At 34.6% G+C, this 21,820-nt stretch overlaps 1 protein-coding gene across 1 annotated transcript; it reads right to left on the reverse strand.

Moving 5' to 3' along the window:
* Positions 1 to 250: 250 nt before the first annotated feature.
* Positions 251 to 1,389, reverse strand: LOC145034475 (uncharacterized). Its single transcript, XM_078982896.1, has 2 exons — positions 1,185 to 1,389; positions 251 to 1,047 (listed from the first exon to the last, which is right to left on the reverse strand). The coding sequence occupies exons 1-2, from the start codon at positions 1,315 to 1,317 to the stop codon at positions 380 to 382; spliced, it is 801 nt and encodes a 266-aa protein (XP_078839022.1). The 5' UTR covers positions 1,318 to 1,389; the 3' UTR covers positions 251 to 379.
* Between the last annotated feature and the right edge of the window lie 20,431 nt (positions 1,390 to 21,820).

Consider the following 21,820-nt stretch of genomic DNA (forward strand, 5'->3'; position numbering starts at 1 on the left):
ACTCTCAAATTGGCATCAACCATAATCTTCCTTCAAGATAGATTTAAAAAGGTTACATTTTTTCTTTGTATTTATCGCACACTAATAAACTACTTGAAATTGTTTATAATACTCGTTTTGATGTTGTAGTAATTAATAAATAAACTAATTGAAAGTTATCATTTTGATGTAATTAAGATAAGTTAAAAGTGGTGAGTGAGTGTTTTAAGAGAATATGATTTGAAAACAATTATTTAAACACGTACAAAAATTAACCGCTAAAACAAAAAGTTGTTAATTTAATCAACGGAGTTAATACATCTTTATCTCTTTACTACAAATCTAATATATTTAAAAAAAAAAATACGACAATTAAGAATAAGAAAAATATAGCATATGATTACACTCCGTTTTCATCTTCAAGGAAGTGCAAACACTCATCATACAGCTTCTCTAGCATATTGCTTTCTTCATCTTTAAACATTAGCAAATCAAGTCCGTCAAATTGAATATCCAGATCATCTTGACCATCCATTCTTCCTCCAGTACCTTCCACTTCCAACAATGGCGCCCAGTTCGTCCAAGAGAAGTCCGTGTCGATCGCAAGTAAATCAGCTTCTCCTAGATACGCTGTGGAGCTCGATGATGCACTGCTCATGTCATTCTTGCTCAATGCCAACGATGTTGATTGTGATGAAGGTAATGACGAAGAAGATGAAGCAGAATGAGGAACGGTTTCTTCTGGTTTCTCTACGATTTGAACTTTCCTCGACTTCTGATCCGTTTTTTTCTTATTCTTTCGTTTTTTATTGTTTTTGGCGCCTTCCACCTGTTTCTCGCCGTTGTCAAGAGCTAATTTCCGTTTAAGATGCGAGTTCCAGTAGTTCTTAACCTCATTGTCAGTTCGACCCGAGAGTTCGGTGGCTATGAACGACCATCGGTTGCCATGGATAGAATGAAGGCGGATGATCATTTCGTTCTCATCTTCGGTGAAGTTTCCTCTCCTGATACCTGGCCGAAGGTAATTCATCCATCTCAGTCTGCAACTCTTTCCGCATCTAAGTAATCCTGGATCCATTAGAACACAACAAACATTAATCAATCGATCATTTCCATACCTAACCAACACTTTTCGAGATCATTTGGCATTTGCGATGATTAGTTTTACAAATGGTGAATGGATCGAGTAAAATGTTTATACATACCAGCTTTAGAAGGCATGGAACGCCATTGGCCTTCACCGTGGGTTTGAATGTACTCGGTGAGGAGTTTATCTTCTTCATTAGACCATGCTCCTCTGTGTAAACCCACCTTTGAACAGCAGGGTGCTCTTCCCATTTTTCACACACAAACACACAGTTGAGTATATGTTTTTGATAGAGAAGATTGTGGTGTGTGGTATGGGAAGGAAACCATGGCAACAGGTGTCCCTTTTAAATGGCTTACCGAATATATAATTTGTCACGTTTTTCTTTTGGATGTAGTAGAGACTCAATAATTGTTCGAAAGTCGACATTGACTTGGGAAATATATAAAAGTCATCCTCCTTTTTTTGTATTATTCAAAATAATATATGTACTAGAGATCTACATTAAACTCAAAATTATACGAACACGTGAATGGGGTTGTTTGATACCTGGTGAGCTGTTTTTTTTTGTTAAAGTATTTTGAATTTTGGTTGCCACGAATTCCTAGTTTAGTCTTAGCGTGTAAGTCGCGTTATTATAAAACTGAATGACTAACAATAAAAAAATGTAGCATATCTAATTCAAGATATCTCGCTTCATAAAATATAAATAAGCAATTAATTGCAGGGACAACTTGCCATGACACATACTAATTCAGCTCAAAGAAGTTATTTTAGCAATTGCAAGTTGGTGTAGCTTACCAGCCTCTTCTGTTTCAGAAAAAAGAGAACATGCAGAAATTAAATGATTATAATTAACATCTCATCTAGAAAGATATTATTATGATTTTTATACATTAAAGTAGTATTATCAAAAGCTCAGTAGTACTGGAGTCTGCATGGTAACCAATCACAACATAATCAATCTAGATGTTTAGTCTTGGATTTCACATCGATCCATGTTTTTTAGATTCGTTAGAACTCAATTAAACACACGAAATTAAATGTATAGTTTAAGAGAATGATAAATTTACACACACACGTACGATACAAAAATTAAAGAACATAAACAAAATAAATGTTTACTAATATCTTCTATATCTAAAACAATACAACTTATAAATATCTAGATCTAGTGTCGTCATAAGTTGATAGGAATGCTGTAAATTAAGAAAGATACATAATCAAGTCACGATTTTGAATCTTATATGGTTAGACTATAAGGAGTGGTCACACTCAACCTATTCACAAAGTGTTATCAACTCAGCATCACATCAGCTCTACAATAAGTTTACTGTCAAACCACTAGCATTTGGAAATGGTTACTACTCAACATTATTTATATTTATATTTTTTTTATTTGATTAAATAAGCATTAGCCAATGAGAAGAAAAAGGAAACCATCAAAACCATTAGCAAATCACCTTACCCGTCTTCATGCGGCTTAACAACCAGTTCACAGCCAACCCATAAAAGTTTGGGACACTACTCATGGGTTGGCTTGTTACATAGGATCTCACGAGTGAGTTAAACCCCACTCTAGATAGCCTTAGAACTGAATTAAACTCGTGATGAGTTTTGACATAAGTAAGTTTTACTGATTTGAAGTATCTACAAGCTCTATTTTTAGTAGGAATGAATGTTGGACATAAGGAGCGGGGTTTGTGGAGGTGACATCACATTGCTGATGAGTAATTTATGGACCATTTCTAGTATTCCGGGATGCTTTTTTTTTTTTTTTTTTTTTTTTTTTTTTTGGTTGTTACGCTGATATGTGGGATGACGCCAGCATTTCTTTGCATATGCTTTCCACAAATTTGGGGGTGAGGTTAAAGAATAAAAATTATGAAAAGTATTCGATAAAGGTCACAAATGTTTATGAATTTGATAAGCGTTCAGGTAACATGTGGGTGGATTATATTTGAAAAATAAGGTGATCTAAAAGAATATTTACCAATATAAGGTAGTTTGAAAAATATATATCAAAATATATATATATATATATATATATATATATATATATATATATATATATATATATATATATATATATATATATATATATATATATATATATATATATATATTTATTTATTTATTTTCTTATATCTTTCAGTTTTTCTAATTGTTTTTTTTTTTTTTTTTTTTTAATTAGGTATCTGTTTATTTACTATTTTAATTCTCAATTTATTTACCTTTTCTTTTATTTCAACTGTTTATGGTCTTTTTTTTTTTTTTATAATAGTTTTACTTCTTTTTTTTTTTTTTTCATTTTTTCATTTTTATGTCTTTTAATATACGTTTAATATAAATGTTTTAACGAAATTTATATACATTACATAATAATTTTGAATAAAATTGTGTAACACAAACATATGGGTTTATTTGATAATTTTGTACAATTAGTTTATTTATTTTTAATTTAAATAATTGTGTCATTTTGTTTGTTAAAACTTATTTGATTATGTTATTACTTGAATATTGTGATGATTGTGTTTACGAATCATTTGTAAATTTCTGTTACCATATTGGAAATTATTTTGTAATTTGAATCTTATAACTGCGATATTTCTTTCAAATGATTATGGTTGTGTATAATTAATATTATTTTTCTATTGGTATGATGCATATGTGTATGTGAAGTGTTAGGGGATGATTGATTTTTCTTTTGTTAATATGTTTAACTTTAATTCATATTTTTTGTGAAATGATCTATCTCATCTAAGTATTGACATTTGGACCAAACTTGCAATTTTAGGTGAAGAAAAATGATCATTCTTGTAACTACACTGATTGTCCCTCATGTAGCTGTCAGAAAGTACGTTTAGTTTTTATTTTCAAATATTAATTTGGACCCCCCCCCCCCCCCCCCCCCCCCGCGCTTGATTTAACCTTGTGCGCTTCATCCCTCAAAGACGTATTTATTGCGTACTTAGTCTTTGCTAATTTTAAACGACCATAATACCCTTTTGTTGTTATTTATCTATTAATTTAATGTTTATATCACTGTTGTAAAAATCCCGACTAGGTCCCGATTAATCTCCGATTAATCCCTAGGCGCTACTCGACCGATTAGAGGGTACCTGACGATTAATCCTTGCATACATAATGAGTGAAACATTATAAAACAATGAAATTTTAACATTTTGAAGAAATTTTATCTCAATTGAAACTATTTGAGGCATGATTAGTGTTGTATTAATCATATTAACGTATTTTGTTATCAATTTAATGGTATTTACGAACTTTGATATGATATTATTCATATTCTTTTTTCTAAAATTCAACAAACTAGCAATTAATGGTACCCGATTAATCTCCGCCTAGCCGATTAATCCTTTGACCCCAGTCCACCGACTAGCTAACGTCGAGCGATTTTTGCAACCTTGGTTTATATTATACTTTTCAATTAAAAAATATAATCCCGCTTCACATTCCCCAACCTCTACCCTTCACTATTACTAATCGGAGAGAAACGCACACACGCACACACACACAAATACATAGTCGATGAAAGGAAAAAAGATGATCATGGTCGGACCATTACCAGCAAGCAATAATAAGTAATAGTAACATATTCACTAACCAGCACCATCGTCGATTTCAGTGACAAATTGGGATGCGACTGAATGAAAATTGATGTTGGGAATTTTTGAAGGAAAATGGTGCTAATTCTTATAGGAAGAAATGGAGTCGTTAGAATCTACTTCCACTACCACCAGAATCTGCTACAATTACCACCACCGAAACCCTCCATCATCGACGGACCATAACCTTCCTCATTCTTCTCCGATTGAATACTCCCTCTTTAATCTCCGGTGTGCACTCCATCGTCTCAGATAGACACCGCCTAGGGTTTCAAACCTTTACATTCATCTTTTCAACTCTAAGATCACCAATGACGCTGCAAGAACCCAGACTGGAAAAAAATCATATACCATCCAAGATCCCACCCACTACTTGTCCCCATCCGCTTGCCAAAACTACCGACAGCCCACCAACATTAGGAGGGGCCGATGGTGGATGCATCGTGCCTAGAAACATCAGTATCTCGAACATCCCATGGAGTGTAACCATGTTTGAAAATACTAGTATCTCAAACCTCCTATGGATCGTAACCGTGTTGTTCGAAGGATTTGCAGACTAATGCAAGAATGTGAGAGCGAAGGGTGTTAGGGCTATCACGGGTGACAATAACTAATTACTCGATGAGGTGATTTAATTTATTCTCAATGTCGGTTCAATGGAGAGGAAAAAGGGTGGAAAAGAGGGAGATAGAGCTGGGGAAAGGGAAAGGGGAGGGGTAAGTTGGGGTGTTGATATTTATTTTATTTTTCATTTTATGTTTCATTTTAAAAATGATAAGTAAATAAAATAAAATTTTAAAAGAAATTATTAAGGTAAAATAGTCATTTTATGTCATTAGGGACTAAGCGTGTGAAGAAAAACAACACAATAGACAGCCCGAGTTAATTTTTGAAAATAGGTACTAAACATGCTTTTTGGTACATGTATGAGAGATAAACAAGGTTCTAAATAACGTAAGGCGTAACTTGGCGGCAATGTCAAGCCTCAAACTTTTTCAAAATTTGGTGAGTCACGACGTTTGTAAGATGTGTCTTAAGGCGACAATTTTTCTATATAATAATATTTTTATATGTATTTTCAACTATTATTCATTTTTATACACATATATGAGTTAACACGGCGTTTTGACAAAGCTTAGCGGTAGGTGCAAGCCTTGGAGCCGTGGCACGCTATGGCGGAGCTATGACGAGCTTTTTAGAACTTTAGAGATAAATGGTATAATTTACTATTTAATCTGTTTAAAATAAAAGTTGTTCCACATGTAATTCTAAACTAGTAAAGGGGTCATGCTACACGTGGGTCAAGAGTTTTTTTTGTTATTATTTTCAACATTATAATTAAATTGTTATTTACAAAAGGAAAAACATCAAAAATGGTACAAAAATGACCAATATATTGTTCAAAAGGTTGGACTGCGTAAGATAGCATTTAGATAGCATTTGGTGAACCTTCTTTTTGTTGTTCCAATCATCTTGTACAAACTCTTTAGCACCACCAAGATCATGGTAACATTAATGTACCTTGAGACTACAAACATATTGGATTATTAATTGTTTTTTTTTTTTTAATTAAAATGATGAACAAAACGAATACAATCTACTTAACTGAAATTAAGATAATAATTTGTTGGGAAATTAAAAAATCAAACCCCCACATACGTTTAAGGCATCAAGGCAATCGTCTTTGCTATTTATCCCTAAAAAATAGAAGGGATGGAGAATGAGTATGAAAGACAAAAGCTGCAAGCTCTTAATGAATGTAAAAACAAAGTGTATTACATAAATTGGATCTAAAATTGCCCTTTTGAAAACATCAACAATGTGTGTGCATCGGTGCAATGACAACAATTTCACGATAATTTTTCATATTTCTATAATTTCCCTTTTCAAGGAAAACATCAATATATAGTGTATGCATCCGCTCCATGGCAACCACTTCATAACAATTTCCTTTTTATATATATATATATATATATATATATATATATATATATATATATATATATATATATATATATATATATATATATATATATATATATATATATATATATATATATATATATATATATATATATATACACACACATAAGGTCTGAATTTCGTGAGAACTCTAATTTCGGTGAGGACTGCGAGGAAAAATCTCAACCAATCAAGCTCATTGAAGGTATTTTGGTCACAAAAAAAATAATAAGCGTTGGGTTTGAGCTCCTTTTTAAAATGGATTGATTGGGTTGAAAACATACGTATTGGATTGGGCTACAAGTTACTTCAAATATCAGCTTCTCCATCTTCATAAAGCTCTGATCATAAATCATTAAGCAAGTATGCTGATTATAAATTCAACTAATAATCTGAATATTCGGATTCAATTACGTGAATTTCAGTTAGATATAACAGATTATCATCTATTGATTGCATATGAGACGCTAATTCATCATTTTCTCCTGGCTCCCTTATTCTCCACCAAAATCGTTTTTGAAATTAGGTTGATTCAATTAATAGATAATTTTTTGTTTTTCTCAAAATCATGTTACTTTAGATTGAGGTTCAGTATGAATCATTGCAGTTTTTTCATAAGAATATGATTAAAAGTTTCATTCTTTCATATATTGATGTAACGATTTTTTGGTTAAAAAACAATTTTTTTTATTGTAACACGATATTCATCATATTAATAATACTAATCTAATAAAAAAGATTTTTATATGGGATAATATGTTTGCAAGTAGATATAGTGAAAAGGGTAAATTATAAAAGGGTTACCAGGTTATCTTTGATGATGCCTTACAAGTGCTTGATGAAATGCTTAAGATAGTTTAGAATTTTTATAGTTGTGTTTGTATTTCCCAGTTCAATTCGGTGTTTAGTGGTTGCCTTTTGGGTGTGTTTCCTTTTAGTGGCATGCAAGTGTACATGTTTCAAAGTGTTCTTTGTGATCTTATTGATGGCTTGATGTTTCAACATGCTCCATAGTCATACTCTTATATTCTAACATTTATTTTTACTGACTTTTGAAGTCTATATAACTTTATTTGTGGTGGCCTCCTTTTAGTGTTATAATTAGATATTTCAAGATTGTATGTCACGTATCATAATCGATGGAATATACCTTCTCTTAGGTTCATCTTATAGGCATTAAGTACCATTAATTGTGACTTTGGTATCTTGATATAGACTACCAACTAGGTACCTACTTTTCCTTTTCTATTGTTTACTATGAGGGCCTAACAACGAATTGACATTACTTCTGATGGGTTAATTGTGATGGAATGTCCAAAAATTATAGCAATTTATACTCCTAAATGTTCTCTTTTAGTCGTCATTACGGATTAAAGTCAAATTCTATTACTAGTGGGGACACCAAAGTTTACAAGGTTTTCAGGATGCCTAATCTTCATCAAATAGCTTCGTAAGTGCAAGGTTTTTAGGAAACGTTGTTGTCAAGCCTAGGTTAGGCATGTTTGCGGTTCAAAGTTTCTTACTTTATCACATGTTTGAATCATTTTATTGTTGGTACTACAACATTGTATAGTTTTGGATCATAATATTTTAAATCACATAATTGATTTGTTATATTGTTTAGGATTAGATATATTCATTTATTTTTTTTATCATCTCATTAGTAGCATTAGATCATAAAACTTTTGCGTTTTACTCTTTTTGATGTATAACTATTCGAATCGGATCATTATAGAGTTTAGGATAATCACATATTTGTAAATTTAAAGTTGGAGCATTGTAATGTAACACATATGAGTAGAGGTAATGCTAATTATTTAAGTATGGTAATTAATTATTGGACTATGAGATTAATGTTGAATTATAGAGTTGGGCTTTTATTGAGTGGGTCGTTATATTTATGGGTTGCCTGAAGATGTACGTTGAGCATAAGCTTGACGTATGTGGGGCGTAGTGAGTGCATTGGATGCAAGGGGTTGATGCGCGTACGCGCAACGTACCGTTGCGTACGCGTAGCGTACGCGAGCTGACTCAAACCCCTAATTTTTAGGGTTTAGGCCATATATATATATATATATATATATAATTATGTCCCAGACCCTAGCCTCCTTACTAGCCTCCCTAACTCAAAAACCCTAGCATCTAATGTAGCGTGTAAATCTTATTTGAGTATTTTCCATTTTTAGCCTTGGACTCGGAGAGTCATAGGTCCGACTCGCCGAGTAGGGACGAGACCCGGGACACGTTTATGATGGCGACTCGGCGAGTCCATATCCTGGACTCGGCGAGTCACCGCTGTTGGATGAAACCCTAAGTTTCAGGGGTTTGCACCCTATTTAAACCTCATATCCACCCCTTGCCAGCCCCCTTTCACCTCCAGAGCTCCCAACCCCCGTTCTAAGCTTGTTACTTGAGCGTTTGAGGCTATTATGTGTGTTCTTGAAGGCTTTGAGGCAAGAAGGAGAAGTAGATCAAGAGGAAGGAGAGTCATCCAAGCATCATTGTGTTCTTTCAGCAGTTTCATTAAGGTATACCCTATTTGCCCCCTGTTTCTATGCTTAAGGTTTCATTTAAGACATTCTTGAGCCATTCCCCAAGCTAGTATGTGCACAATGTTTCGTAATAAGTTGGTTGGCCTCTAGATCTAGGCAAGATTGAGCTCCAGGAGCTCAGATCTGTTAGCTTTATGGACCCGTGTGGCTTGTTCACCCTAGATCTACCCTTTTGAGGCATTTTGAACCCTAAAATCCATATTGGTGAATATCTACACGTAAAGTTGGAAACTTTACGTGTGATTCGTGTCCTAGAAGCCCAGATCTATGAATGGCATGGACTGGAATCGAACAAATTGGTGTGATTAATGGGTGCATGGCAACGACTCGGCGGGTCGTTCATGTGACTCGGCGAGTCTGCTCGCGAGTCTTCGAGTTGTCCCCTTTTTTCTGTATTGAGTTTGAACAATGAGTCAAAGGGTGTGACTCGGTGAGTTGGAAGCTGAACTCACCCATGGTAGGACTCGGCGAGTCATGGCCTGGCTCAGCGAGTCCAAGGAAATCTTCATAGATCAAGAACAGACTCGGCGAGTTGTTCATACAACTCGGCGAGTAGGATGAAGGACTTGAACATCAGTTTGGATGGAGAACTCGTCAAGTCAACGCCTAACTCGACGAGTAGGAAAAGAACTCTAGATAGTCGTTTGGACATGGACTCGACGAGTTGGATAGCCAACTCGGTGAGTCGGGTCAACTGGAAGTTGACTCTGACTTTGACTTAGGGTATGGTCGGGAGGGAAGAGAGTCATTTCACCCAAAAAGGCAGTAAATAGTGATTGATTGAGTATGTTTGGGAATTACAGCCGGAGGATTCCCGGAGTAGCAGCAGCAGCAGACAGTCGGTTCCCACACACACCAGCAGCCATTTCGAGGTGAGTTTCTTTTCAGTAGTAACGGGTCTAAGGCACCAAGGCCGGCCCGTATAGACGAGACGTTAGTGTTAGAGTGTGGGCCAAGCCCGTATCTCTTAATTGAGTGATTACGATATATGCTAGTGTGATAGAGCTGTCTATACTTGTTGTCTATGTGATACTTGTATGCTATGAGTTGGCGGTTGAGTGTGGGCTAGGCCAGTATCTCTCCGAGAGTGGAGTGTGGGCGAGGCCCGTATCTCCCCAATAGTGAAGTGTAGGCAGGGTCCGTATCTCCACGAGTGTGGGCGTGGCCCGTATCTTCCAGATAGCGAAGTGTGGGTAGGGCCCGTATCTTCACGAGTGTGGGCAGGGCCTGTATCTCATAGTTGAATGTTGTTTGTTATATGCTTGCATGGTATGGAGTATTTTGGGGGAACTCACTAAGCTTTGTGCTTACGGTTTGTAGTTTGATTTCAGGTACCTCTTCAGCTAGGGGAAAGGAGCCGGCACGGTAGCAGCGTATCACACCTACGCCTTTTGTTCCGCATTACATATTTTCTCGGATGTACTCTGAATTCTGATTATGATGTCACCGGTTTTTCAGACATGGATTTTTATCATGAATGTTTGTAATGATATTTTACGTTTTCATCTAAATTAAAAATGAAATTTTTAACTGGTAAATTTTGGGGCGTTACACCTAACATCCTTCAACTTTGTGTGAACTTGATCTTGTGAAGTCCATTTTAGTGGCTTGGAGCTTAGAAGGAGAAAGAGTAAGTTAGTGAAGAAGAACTTGTGTGGCTTGAGCTCAAGGATCTGAGATGTCATCATTATCTAGTACTCATTTGAGGTAAAAAGATCACAACTTGCCTCATGTATGATCAGATATCTTGTAATGTGGTTTTGGATCTTTTCGGTCCTAAGAATGGATTTTTATGGTTCCAAATCCATTTCTAGGCGTAGGGTTTCCACCCTTAGTGCTATTTTAGTCCCCAAGACAGAAAAGTTACCATCTTGAAGATCTTAATGTGTCCATGCATGAGTTTTAGTCATCTCTATGGAAGTAGGTTGCCATATTTAAAGTTTGGGTCCATTTGGGGGTTTGCAAGCCACCATGTAATCAAATTTATAGGTTAAGACACTTTATTGGACTCAGATATATGTTTGGAGCTTATGGTCTTAAGGGATTAAGCCTTTATTGGAGATTATGGATTAACAGGGTAGTACGTTGGGTGTACAAGCCTGTACACGCAACGTACAAGCCATGCAAGTTGTACGCTTAGCGTACAAAGGAGTACACCCCACATACTTACTAGATATGGGTTTTTCGTCATTTGGACCGTGGTTTGGGCTATTCCATGGACTTTGCTATTATGGGCCATAGTGGGCCATCCGAAAACAGTTATATTGAGCTAATAATATGTTTGGGCTTAAGGGAAGGCCCATTTGAGGAGTTGAGCCCAATTTAGAAAATTTGGCCATTGGTGGGCCATTAATGGGCTTGGATATGCTATCTATAATTGGGCCTTTCATGTTATGGATGTGGGTTTAGGTCATAGACCGGATTAAATCATATATAAAATGGTCATTCTATCCTAAGAAGGATTATTGGATTTTGACTAAGTGTTATTTTGCACTGATAACTTGGGGAGTCGTTAGAGCAGCCATTAGAGATTTCGTAGCGTGAGATACTGCATTCAACCTTGCGAGGTGAGTCTTCCTCTTGTATGAACGGGTTGAAGGCACCAATGTCAGGTCGTATATGTATGCTAGTATGTTCCGAACTAATATTCGATGTCGGGCAGTGTCCGATGAAGTTTATATGTTTCCGGATTTCAATTCGATGTCGGGTAGTGCCCGATGTAGGTTTATATGTTTCTAGATTTTGATCCAATTCCGGGTGGTGCCGGATTTTGTATTGTATGTTTCCGGATTACGGTCCGATGCTGGGCAATACCCGAGGAATGTTTGTATGCTTCCGGATTTCAGTCCGATGTCGGGCGGGGCCCGAGGAATGTTTAAATGTTATGTTAGGTGATTATTTATGTGTATTTGTTGATGTGTTTATATATATATATATATATATATATATATATATATATATATGTTGAGCTTTGCTCGATACTAGGCAGGGACCGATGTCGGACTCTGTCTGATGCAGGGCGGGGCCTGATGTCGAACACTGTCTGATGTCATGCAGGGCCCGATGAAGGGGCGAGGCCCACGATATGCTTGTATGTGATTATGTGTATGGTATGGGGTAGTTTCGGGACACTCACTAAGCTTCGTGCTTACAGTTTTCAGTTTTGGTTTCAGGTACTTCCGGTAGCAAAAGGAAGAGCTCGGGATGACTTCATTACACACACCATGATGTTTAGCTAAGGATGTTGCTCTGATATACTTAACATGTGTTTTGATATGGATGTACCAATTATGATGTTTTAAGATACTATGGTTTTGGTTTTGATAAGATGATTTTAATAACTATGGTTTACTTAATGATTTTAAAATGAGATATTTGGTCATAATTTTTGGGATGTTTCAAGTTGGTATCAGAGCCTTGGTTTGAGGGATTCGGGTAGACTCTCAGGTGTGTCTGAACTCAAACTAAGGACTTGGTATGAAAATTTTCAAAACAAAAACCATTTTTTTTATAAAAAGGATTTTGAATAGAGAAAAGGGTGTGGTGCATGCAATCAGACGAGCTCAAGTAAGTTTTCCCAAGTTACCCATACATGTTTATGTTATCATATGTTAACATGTGAGCTGCATGCTAGATTAGGGCTATGGATCTAGGAAGGATACCTTTGTATGCATACTGTATGAGCTTATTGAACTGCATGCTAGTACTGATTAGTCAATAATATGATGCCCTGATTAGGGTATGTCTGGTTTTGTTTACTCGATACCCGAATGCTGCTTGCTTTGTGCTTTTAGGAGTTCTAGTTATCTTTATCAAAATAGTAAACGAATATGTTAAGTCACACTATATAAAGGACCCCATAGCTACCAAAATCGAAACTTATAAAGGAAAGAGGGCTAGCCGATTTTGAGTGCAAGTAAACTTCTCTCAAGTTCTTCCAATTGTTGGTGGTGTTGTGTGAAGCATTTGATGCATCACACTTGGGGTGCTAAGCTCTTAAAGGCTTAAGGAATCAAGCTACAAGAAAAGGTATGTCATTAAACTAGATTTTTGTATTAGATATACTTCACAATATGCTAGTTTGGATGATACCATGGAAAATTGAAAGTTTGCATTTATAATAAAGAAAACATATATCCAAGGTATCTAGGGTTACATGTACACCTTGGGAGTGTTATAGTGCTCAAAACCCTTCAGCTTACAAGTTAGATCTTCTAGTAGAGCTCAACCAGATCGACAACACTTTCTATGTTTCCTAACTACGAAATTGCTTGGTGGATGACTCAACAGTTGTAACCTTAGAGGATATTCAGGTTTTTGACAACCTGAATTACATTGAGAGACTGGTGGCAATTATAGATCACAAGAGGAAGGATCTGAGGAACAAGAGGGTTGAGCTAGTGAAGGTGTAGTGGCAGCACCGCAAGGCCTCAGAGTTGATTTGGGAGCCCGAGGAGGAGATAAGAGGGTACTACCCAGAGTTGGTTTTCAGACACAACAGACTCCGAGGATGAAGTCTAAGACAAGTGGGGGAGAATACTTACGTCTTTTTTCTTTGCCCATGTTTAACTAAGTATTTATCTATTTATTTTGGAAGAAGGACTCGATGAGTTGGTAGCCCTGACTCGTCGAGTAGATGCCAGGAAAGAGGTGGGGATTTAAATGATCTAGTCGAAAAGTCCAAGCCTGGACTCGACGAGTAGGTCTGTTAGGAGGAAACCCAATTTTTGGGGTATTGCACCCTATTTATGCCACTTAACCCCTTTTTGGGCCTCCCTTACTGTCACACCCCCAAACCAAGGATGGCGGAAACGTCCGGGGGTGGAGGACTTCATGTATAGTAGCACAACAACGAGTATAATAGTGCTTAAAGTACAAAAAACCAACATAAATATAATTGAAAAAGTTACACCATAGTATAACTTTACATGTTTCTAAACCAATTACATTATGTTGACAAAAATACAATGCTTGACGCCTTAGCGTTCCATCCTCAAAAGCAGTCGATTACATGTTTTACTGATTTCCTAAGAATACAAGTAGTTTTGAAAGAGTGTCAACAATTAATTTGGTTAGTTCATAAGCTTTTGAATGAAATGTTGAAATCCTTACTTTATAAAATTAATGTTTGTCCCAAAAAAATCCAATATTTTCTTTTTAAAATGTATCGTAGTCTTAATTGCCAAGATTAATAATGTACTAGTATTCTTCCATATTAATTGTAAATCATACAAGTATAAATCGACATAAACTCCTTTATTTAAATGGAAATCCCGTAAATCTTATGTTTTGTTAATACCCCATGTGAGTTATTATTACCATACTATGACATAGTCGGCATTGTACACGATGTTCTTCAGGTGTCGGAATGTTAATGACATTTGTCCCCCAGACCTGTCGGTCTAGCTGTTGCATACAGCTAATGTATGAGTTTGTCAGATCTAATATAGATCTATACACAACTATCATGCTCTTCCTACAAGAGATTCTGGTTATAATTATAGGACTTTTGTTGCACTACTTTGGAAGTAATGTGAAGCAAATGTCTCACAAATTTATTCATTAACATATTTACGTAGTGTGAAACTGAAAACTCCTTTTTGTAGAAATGTACACTTCCATAATGTATATGAAACATAAACTATACATATTATAGTTTATCAAAATGTTTGTCATGTATAGTAACCTTTTATGTATAAGTATAATATGCAGCAAAGCATAACTATGTTTACAATGCCTTAACATGCATTAATTGTAATAATAAAAGGACTCTTACAATTTATTGAACATTTTTCTATTATATATTTATATCCTAACAGAAAGCACATGCAAAATATGAAGTTATCAAGGATTAACACTTTGTTCAACATATTACAAAGTGTTATCAAAGTTGTAATCTGTAAATTCGTTTTTACCATTTCTATACTGATTTAGAAAAATCACAGAAAATCATATGAGCTCAAAAACTAAATCCGTAAACTCTGAGAGTTTAGAAAATGTGTCTATTTTGTTCATAAATTTTATTATGATTTTTAGAAGCCTCTAACTAGTGTGAAAACGTTCATATTCACAGACTGGTCCGAATTTGTAGCTACAGCGATAGGCAGTTTTGTAAAAATCACCATAAATTGAAGAGACATCATATGGGCATGTGCAAGTAGTCATTTTAAAGGTATAAACCCGAACTATTTGTACCTAATACAGTTTTGAAAACTAAAAAGTTTAAGATGTTCAAAACAATTCGTGAATGAACATTAACTTTTCTGTTGAAAGCTGATGTTTGAGTTTAGTTATGTTGTTGGAGTTTTAACTTGTATTCTCCCCCCTAAAACTTACAATGACCAAGTATCCTAAAAAATCATTGGATTGTAGTAACAAACACAAAATAACAAAGTCCACATCCTTGGTCACAGTTTTATTAATATCCATGTCCTTTTTTATTGGTGTTATAATTAAATAAACTCATGAAGATGAACCCTGACCACAAATATCTTTTATTGAATTGAAGTGTCTACAAGCCTTGTTGGAAGTTATGAAGTACAATGATCTGTCAATGATTTCATGTATAAACTACTCCATCTTCTTCCATGCATTTGTTGCAACAATCTCACGAAAAACAATGTCTGTAACGCTCATGAATATTCACTGAAATTCTTTGCTTCACGATTGTTTTTTCTAACTCTATTTGTTCTGGAAAATCTTCCCTTTTTCCAAAGAGCTGATAGATTTCACAATGAATGATCAAGATATAAGTTATACAAAACAGTAATAAACAAATTAATGTCTTTTTATAAAAATGCTCAACAATCGTATATTTATGTGTTCAGTCATATTTGTCGAAATATTTGTTCTTTTATTATCAAATTTTATTTAAACTGACAGATATGGACAAGAAAACGTGAAAAAAAAAAAAAAATGGTCCCATGAAAAGTGTATAGTTATCTCCGTAGTTATTGTGCATCTGTATTTCATAATCTCATTAAATCAACCAAAATTATAATATTTATATAATAACAACCAAAACAATTAATATCTTTTTTATTTATTTTGGCCGGTTGGAATATTAAAGAATCGGGTGTAACGTCTTACTTAATTACTTGCTCTTTGCATGTTGACGCCATATCATTGGGTTTACATATATAGGGTCAGCGATCTTAGGTGCAAATTTATATTTTATAATATAAAAAGTTAGCTAATTAAATAAATATGTACATAAATCTAAAACACGAAACAAGACCAAAAGTTATAATATAACAAAAATATTATCACATGAATTGTGCTTGATTAAATATATACATAAAAATGTTTGAGCTTCGTGCGTCAAATATTAGGTTAATCTATAATTTCGTGGACAAGATCTGAATCAACGTGTTATACAGATTCCATGATATATAAAACAGCGTTGAATAGTGTGTGAAATATTTTTTTCCCCTCACGTTTTGGCTTGATGGTTTGCAAGTTAGCATTCCTTAAGCTATCAAAAACTTTAGCATTATTGTATAAAATATATTATAGTAAAATAACATAAAAGACAAATGATTGATGATTTTTGTAATTTTGTATTTTAAATACGAGGTAGATGTTTATTACTTTATATATATATATATATATATATATATATATATATATATATATATATATATATATATATATATATATATATATATATATATATATATATATATATGCGCTTAAAGAATGTGTTGTTTCACATAAAATTAATTAAACATACAGTGTAGTAAAAATAAATATATATTCTTAAAGATTGTGTTTGGTTAGACACAAAATCAATTGAACCCATTGATAATTAGTGATATTAAATAGATTCTTTAAGAATCATCTAATCCACTACAACTAACCTCCAATATCGAAACCTTAGTCGTGTACGATTAACCTCCCAAATCGAAACCTTAATTCATATTTTAATGATTTTTTTTATTAAATTAACATTCATTCTTTAAAGAATCAACATAAATTGTAAACACAAAAAAAACCTTGATTCCTCTAATTTTTGAAACAATCAACGTCAAAATCCATGAAGGCTGAAATACAACAAAAACATGGATAAATAATAAGTGTTGAAAATTAATTCGTTAGATAAATTGACAAAAAAAAAATAGTAAGGCATTATTAGTAATTAGCAAATCAGATTGTATAAGGCTTGTTATTTTTTATCGTAAAGTTTGTTTATCACTGATTAACAACATATCACACAGAATTTCAGATGAATAAAACATGAATTTTGAGCAGAAACTTATAACTGAAAAATCACAAAACATTAGCTACAAGAAATTCAATTAATACCGGCAATAACATTTACCGGCAAGAGGTTACCATTAACCGTTCCATAATGGAGATGTGTATAAGAAATAGTATATTGATAAAAAAAAAAATTCTAAAATCAAAACAACGATTGGGTTGAAAAAAGAAATAAAGGATTTCTAATCATTTTGTTATTATATAATGAAGACGAACACACACACACACACACACACACACACACACACATATATATATATATATATATATATATATATATATATATATATATCCACACATAATAAACAAGCATACAAATATCCATTCAAAAACAACAGACAGATCTTACAAATCACTATAGTACGAAAGCATACATAATAGGATATCAAACCAAAAGGTCCGGCTTTGGTGCCTTCGATGCATAAGTACAGTGAAGAAAACTCACCTCACAGACTGAATAAAATTGATGAGGCCCGTATCCGAATCTCAGCTCACAACACAATACCTAAATCCACCAAGTGACCAATTCCATCAAAATCCCAAAATAACAAAAATGCCCTCAAAGTCCAACTTGGTCAAAGTCATTGGTTAAGGTCAACAGTCCATGTTGACCCAACACGTCGTGTTTCCCTCTGGACACAATATGTTCCATGAGCATACGAACACACAGAAAAACTTCAGCCAACACGCCGTGTTTGCCAGAGTTCCAACAACGTAATACTTTCAGCTGCCTTTTTCATCCCCAAGAGCTTGAAAGCTCAGATCTACGCCAGAAATATGATTAGGAAGGATAAAGATTTCAACTTTATCTATTGGGATTACTAGAAGGTCCAAGAACCTAAATAACAAGCTTGACAATGTAAGGGCTTAACCACAATCCTTTTAATCCTTAAGATCTAAAGTCCATTCCTTCCAAAAGTTGTTCAAAAACATAAACCATCCTAAAGGTTGGTGCTTTTTAGACATGTCTTTCAAATACGTGTCTTGAACCAAGATTGGGTCAAAAAGGAGAATTTATGACCTAATTTTTATGCATGGCATCAAAAGTTGGTTATAGACCGGATCCAACCCACTACTAGGTCACCTTGACCTGGAGATTCATAAAGTTACAAACTTTATGAGATCCATCCATTACAACATCCATGGACAAGGAGAAAAAGGGACAAAACTCAAGATCTAACAGCTCTGAAAGATAAAAATTGGGTTTTGTACACTTACAAAGGTCCAATAGATTGCCAAATTGAAGAATGGGGCTTGCTTGCTGGATCTTTGCTTCCTTCTTCCACCTTCTTCCTTCCAAAAACCAACAAGCTTCACAAATAAGACAGGAAATGATTATGGTTTCTTTCAGAATTTGAAGGGATAATGGAGACTGAGGGTCAACAAACCCTAGCCTCCACACTCTTTAAATAGGGAGGAAAAACTCGAAATATTAGGGTTTCATTCTCAACGGTCAACATGCTGTGTTGCCCAAATAAAACCCATGCCTTTTAATATTCAAACACGCCGTGTTGGAGCCTCTAACACGCCGTGTCCAAAACTCAATTATGCCCAAGAATGTGTTAGGTGTATAAATTTCACATTTTCATGGGTTAATTTCATGTTTATTTATAGCATTGCATTGCATTTTTAGTGTAACTTTCATGCATTTTGCATTTAGGTACATTATCGAGGATCTATCGATATTTCACCATTTTCTATAGATGTTTCAGGGTGATTTGGAGACTGTAGCATGCTTAGGATGGTCGAGGGAAGCTCTCGGTGAAGTTTTGGAGCTAAATTGATGAAATTGAAAAAAAAAATGGAAATTGGATATTTTTCAGTTCATTACATGGCCCGTGCTTTGGGAGGGCATACGTTACGCACCTGCGCTTTGGAAACATTTCAGCACATCAGGATCATTACATGGTCGTGTAATGACTAGGCATACGTTACACAAGTCGTGTAACGTGATCTGAGTGGTTTTTGAGTTTGTAACTTCCGATTTATCTTTGGTTCCTGGCACATTTTGAGATAACTTCGACTTGGGACTTCAACAGGGCGATTTTGGGAGATCATATCACTACGTAGAACTTTGGAAACACTTTAATTTTCATTTTTTAATTTGATTTGAAGATCAAACCTTGTTGAATTCATAGTTTGATTTATCCATGTATAGCTAACTTTTATATCATTTCTGATTCTAGATTCCTATGTGTTTGTTATTAGATTGTAATTTGCACTTGAATTCATGTTTATGATCTAGTAATCTTTGATTTGGTCTTAAATATATGTTTGATTAGTCCTCTTTTCACTTGATCAATGAAATTAGGGTTCTTATCAATTAAGTTAGTCAAATTGTGAAATTCGTATATGTTTTATGATTTGATATTAGTAACATGCACTTAATTGGTTGTAAATAGATCAAAATTAGTGTAATCAAAGATTAGATGTTCATACTCCTGAACTTATGAGGAATGTTGAATATTGTTGGTAATTGTTGCAAGAACTTAATATCATTTAGTGATTTGATGCAAGAGCTTATTTGAATTAAATTTACTAAATGAAGTTTTATTTGAAGAACACCTTTTTAATGAAACAATTTGTTAACTTGCATATTAGAGCTTATTAATATCTAATTACCAACCTAGATTAAACATGGATTATAGTCACATTACATCTTATTACTTAACACATGTATAGGAATCAAAATTAGAAATGTCTTCCAATTTTTGAGTTTAGTATTAATTTTGTTTGTTATTGAAGTTCAATTTAAAGTCATACAAAACCCCATTTTAACATTGACTATATGATGTTTGAGAATATGGCTAAATAAGAAATCCCTAATTCCTATGGGCCGACCCTACTTACTCTATACTATCTTTAGTGTACATAGTAACAGTGACTTGTATTTTATTATTATTATTTTATCCAATTATTTTTTGTTTTGATCTCTAAAAAAATTTCCACCGTTGTCGGGGATACGATAGTACTAATTGTTTATGCCAAGATCTTTTCGCACAGGTGCACATTTACCAGTTGATTTGGAGATAGAGAAATCTACAAAAAAAAAGGAAGCAAGCTAGACTTTTAAGGAAACAACAACAGTCAGTAGCTTCTTCATCAAATCCTTCAACCACACCTTCACCAACATCCACAAATTCTACCCTACCATCTTCACCTTTACCAGAGTCTGAAACTTCTATACCTACTCCTACCATGGGAGACAACCTTAGAGGAAATCAAGATCCTCCAAATCAACCTCCTGAAAATACCTTTAGACAATGGGCCACCCAAGATGTTACCTAACAACCATCATGCATCAATTATCCTGCAACAATAAACTTTACACTCAAATCCGGACTCATTCATTTGTTGCTTTCATTCCGTGGTCTTGAGAATAAAGAACCATACAAATGCATTAAGGAATTTCATGTTGTTTGTGTGGGTATGAAGCCACATAAAGTTATTAAAGATCAAATCAAGTAAAGGGCATTCCCCTCTGCTTTACAAGATTCAACAAAAGAGTTGTTATATGACTTACCACCGGGTTCAGTCACAACATTGAAGGAAATTGCACGGATGTTTTTGGACAAATATTTTCCAAAAATAAGAGCTTCGACCTTACATAGAGAAATTGTAACGCCTGATTCTTGGTATGTATTTAATTATAATTTATTTATTTTTGTAGAGCTATTAGGCTTGTTGGGAGCCCCAGACTCATTGAGTAGAAACGAGACTGGATTTCGGGCTTAATAATCTACTCACCAAGTTGAGAGCCCTTAATTCGGCGAGTAGGTCTGCCGGAGTGAAACCCTAATTCCGGGCTTTTGCACCCTATTTAAGCATCCTAATCCCCACATTATGGCCTCATTTCCAGCCTCCAAGTCCCAAACCCTAATTCACGAAACCCTAGAGCATTTTGTGAGTGTGTGAGCCATTCTTGAGTAATCTTTGTGTGTTCTTGAAGCTTGAAGAAGAAGAAAGAGCTATAAGGTTCAAGGAGAAGATAGTAGATCTAGAGACTTCCTTCCACCCTCATCATTTTTGGTAATCAAGCCTCTAATCGGACTATTAGTTCATTAGATCTCCTTAGCTCCATTTAATGAGGGTTTTGGTTCAAGAATATTGGTCTCTGGGACATGGACATCCTAAGTGGCTTACCTTTTAGATCTGGGATCTAGAAGGGGTTTCATGGCATAAAGGTGCAAACTTTATCACCATGGAAGCCCCATGCAAGCTAAAAGACGTTATTATGGCCTTTTAATCCAAAAAGGCCACACATGGAAGTAAAATTTGATACTTTACGTGTTCATTGGGTGTTTAGGACCTAGATCTTGGATTTCATGCTTTAGGTGGGAGTAATAAGGCTTTTG

This window comes from Lactuca saligna, chromosome 3 (genome assembly GCF_052625555.1).
Source record: "Lactuca saligna cultivar CGN05327 chromosome 3, ASM5262555v1, whole genome shotgun sequence".
NCBI classification, from domain to species: domain Eukaryota; kingdom Viridiplantae; phylum Streptophyta; class Magnoliopsida; order Asterales; family Asteraceae; genus Lactuca; species Lactuca saligna.

Excerpts from the sequence above, each read along its gene's own strand:
- LOC145034475 (XM_078982896.1), bottom strand. The coding sequence starts at position 1,317 with ATGGGAAGAGCACCCTGCTGTTCAAAGGTGGGTTTACACAGAGGAGCA. Across the intron at positions 1,048-1,184 it reads TTCCATGCCTTCTAAAGCTG|GATTACTTAGATGCGGAAAG; the intron begins GTATGTATAAAC and ends TAATGGATCCAG.